General features: G+C 36.7%; 1 protein-coding gene across 1 annotated transcript in view; it reads left to right on the top strand.

Moving 5' to 3' along the window:
- MARK1 (MAP/microtubule affinity-regulating kinase 1) overlaps positions 1-2,859 on the top strand; it is a 177,002-nt gene that overhangs the window by 127,242 nt on the left and 46,901 nt on the right. The window contains exons 7-9 of the mRNA XM_012649669.1: positions 114-158; positions 2,352-2,588; positions 2,678-2,801. Coding sequence (XP_012505123.1) covers positions 114-158; positions 2,352-2,588; positions 2,678-2,801 — 406 coding nt within the window. The remainder of the gene's footprint in view (positions 1-113; positions 159-2,351; positions 2,589-2,677; positions 2,802-2,859) is intronic.

The raw sequence follows: 2,859 nt of genomic DNA, 5'->3' as shown, positions 1-2,859 counted from the left end.
CCTTGACCATAAAGCTCAAAGAAATAAGGAAAGTTTTTAAATATTTTTATGAACACAGAATGCATGCGATTAGTATAAAATAGCATATTTTGGAATAAGAAATATGTGGTTAGTCTAAAAATTATTGTGGCCAGAAAGATTTTGTTTTAAAAATGAAGGTAGAAACTCTGTGGGCTAAAATATTTAAGACTTTTTTCCTTTTTTCACCATTCTTCCAAATTTAACTTGCATTGTCCTTTACGCAGGAGTCTCTTTCTTTTTTACTTCTTTCCTCATAGCCTTTAGCAATTCCTAGCACTAGTGTGGAACCGCAGGGGGATTTTGGCCTAGGTCTGGCTGCTCCTCACACAAAGATCCAACTATTGAGACAATGAGGATTGCCAAGGAAGAAAGGAATTTTTTTAAATAGGACAGACAGACATCTTGTTATTGTGTCGGGAGAACATGCCTCAAAGCATCTCTCAACTAAAGGAGAGCATGGGCTTTTAAGGAGTGGCCACCTGCCAGTGGTGGTGTAACTGACAAGGAGCTAAGTGTGTTGGGGGCAGGTTGTGGAGGATGGTGTATCTTGACATCAGGAAGTGTGCCCAGGGGCCTTCCGGATCTCAGCTCCTTTATCTTGCAGAAAATCCACCATTTCTGAGAAACAACATAAAAGGTCAAGTAGTTGGTTAAGGGAGAGGATTTAAAATGTAGGGATCATTGAAATGTGTTCATAGAGCCGGTTCCACTAGTTTGTGTTATATTTGAATATATCGTTCTAAACAGTTGTCAAAAGTCTAATTCTGTATTCTGTATTTTGGCTCCATTTTTAGAGCTTATGGATTTTCTGCTACTCCAAATTGTTCTATTTCTCAGTTTCCTCCCTCAGCTATTTTAAGGGGAAATCACTTCAACAAAGAAAGAGAAAGAAGAGGACTGTTTCCCTGCTTCTGTGCCTGACCCCCACCTTATCATCTCATTTCTTATATGAAAAAAATTTACAAAAAAATTATGTTCAATACCTTGTGTTTTCCCTCCAGTCCAGTGGAGAGAGTTTTTCCCTCCACACTCCCGGAAGGAGACCTCAGAACCCCCAGCATCTCTCCTTTTCTGAGGCAGCCTGCATAGTTTGATACCCATCCAGACATTTTTAGAGAGACTAAAAAAAATCCAACTTGATCACAAATAGCTTCAGAAATTTGCGATGACCAGGACCTTACATGAGAGCATCAAAATAACCTGGTTTTGTCACACAGTCCAACATGTTATGATCTAATATAAATCTCCAAAACTTACATGCTTTTATAATATTTATATCATAAATGATACCACATTCTTATTGAATATTTTGGGTGCTAGGTGTATCTGCATTTTCTGAAACAAAATGAAAACAGATACTCCAAGCTAGTATATCATAAAAAAAGAAAGAAAGAAGGGGGCTGGGGGAGAGAAGAGCTATATGATGGGTAGAGTGCCTGACTCTGCTGACTGTTGGACTCTCTAATGATATAAAGAACTCTGATTTTCATTTTAGTCAAAGTTTACTCCTTTTTGGAACCTGATAAAACACATCCACAAAGTAACCTATAACTTTGTTAGTCTATCCATCAGTTATAACGTAGAGTTTGAAACAAAACATATACAAAAGCGAGTCCATTATTGAGTTGCTTGCATTTACAAAAGACACATTTAAAATGTTGTCTTTGAGTGATTCTGTTTTAGGATTTTGGAAAACCGGCATCTCAAAACATGGTGGGAAATTTACTGCTTTTCATGAATATACCTCAAGAAAAGAATCTAGTTTTAGAACATCAAAAGGAAGCTTAAAACAGACAAGATCTAATGGAGGCTGTGTTATTTTATTTTGTTTTACTAAAAAGTACTTTGTTGAGGAAGCATTCTACAAGAGAGGACAAAGGAAAGAATTCGTTAGTCACAGAACCCCTGACTGACGGTTATTTTAGATACACCACTGACCCTTGCATTAACTAACAATAACCTATTAAAATAGAGCTCCTTTGGGTAAACTTGGTTTAAGCCAGGATGGATTAGTGTTAAATGTGCATCAGAACAGGTCATATTAAGGTACAGTTCCAGGATGTCTCTTACTTTGAGGAAAGAAATGGGTTTTAAATAAACTCTTTTAAATAGTTGCATATGTGCATATGAATGAGAGGTTTCCTTTTATAGCATTAAAATTCAGTCTTGTATAGATGTAATTCTGAAGTTATGCACCAGGCTTCTAAATTTGATATTATATTTACAAATGAGAGGGAAACACGTAAGTTTGGGCTCTGAAACAATTTTTAACAAATATTTTTATTTTAGGTAGACTTTTTACAGTGTCCTTTTTATTGTTTTCCTCTTAGGCTGAAAACCTTCTCCTTGATGCTGATATGAATATTAAAATTGCTGACTTTGGTTTTAGTAATGAATTTACAGTTGGGAACAAATTGGACACATTTTGTGGAAGCCCACCCTATGCGGCTCCTGAGCTTTTCCAAGGAAAGAAGTACGATGGGCCTGAAGTGGACGTGTGGAGTCTGGGCGTCATTCTTTATACGTTAGTCAGTGGCTCCTTGCCTTTTGACGGCCAAAATTTAAAGGTATCAGCTTAATTGGATATTATTCTTTTTATGCCCAAGTACAATAATTTCAAAAGCCGGTGATAAGGGCTTTCTTTTGCTTTTTTAAGGAACTGCGGGAACGAGTCTTACGAGGGAAGTACCGTATTCCCTTCTATATGTCCACCGACTGTGAAAATCTTCTGAAGAAATTATTAGTGCTGAATCCAATAAAGAGAGGCAGCTTGGAAGTAAGTAATTTTTTGTGCCCAAATTTAAAAGTTTAACAATTAAAATATTCCAGGAACTGCAG

This window comes from Propithecus coquereli, unplaced genomic scaffold, assembly GCF_000956105.1.
Source record: "Propithecus coquereli isolate 6110/MARCELLA unplaced genomic scaffold, Pcoq_1.0 Scaffold300, whole genome shotgun sequence".
NCBI classification, from domain to species: Eukaryota; Metazoa; Chordata; class Mammalia; order Primates; family Indriidae; genus Propithecus; species Propithecus coquereli.
Note: the sequence above shows the minus strand (reverse complement) of the source record. Positions and strands in the feature narration are given on the sequence as shown.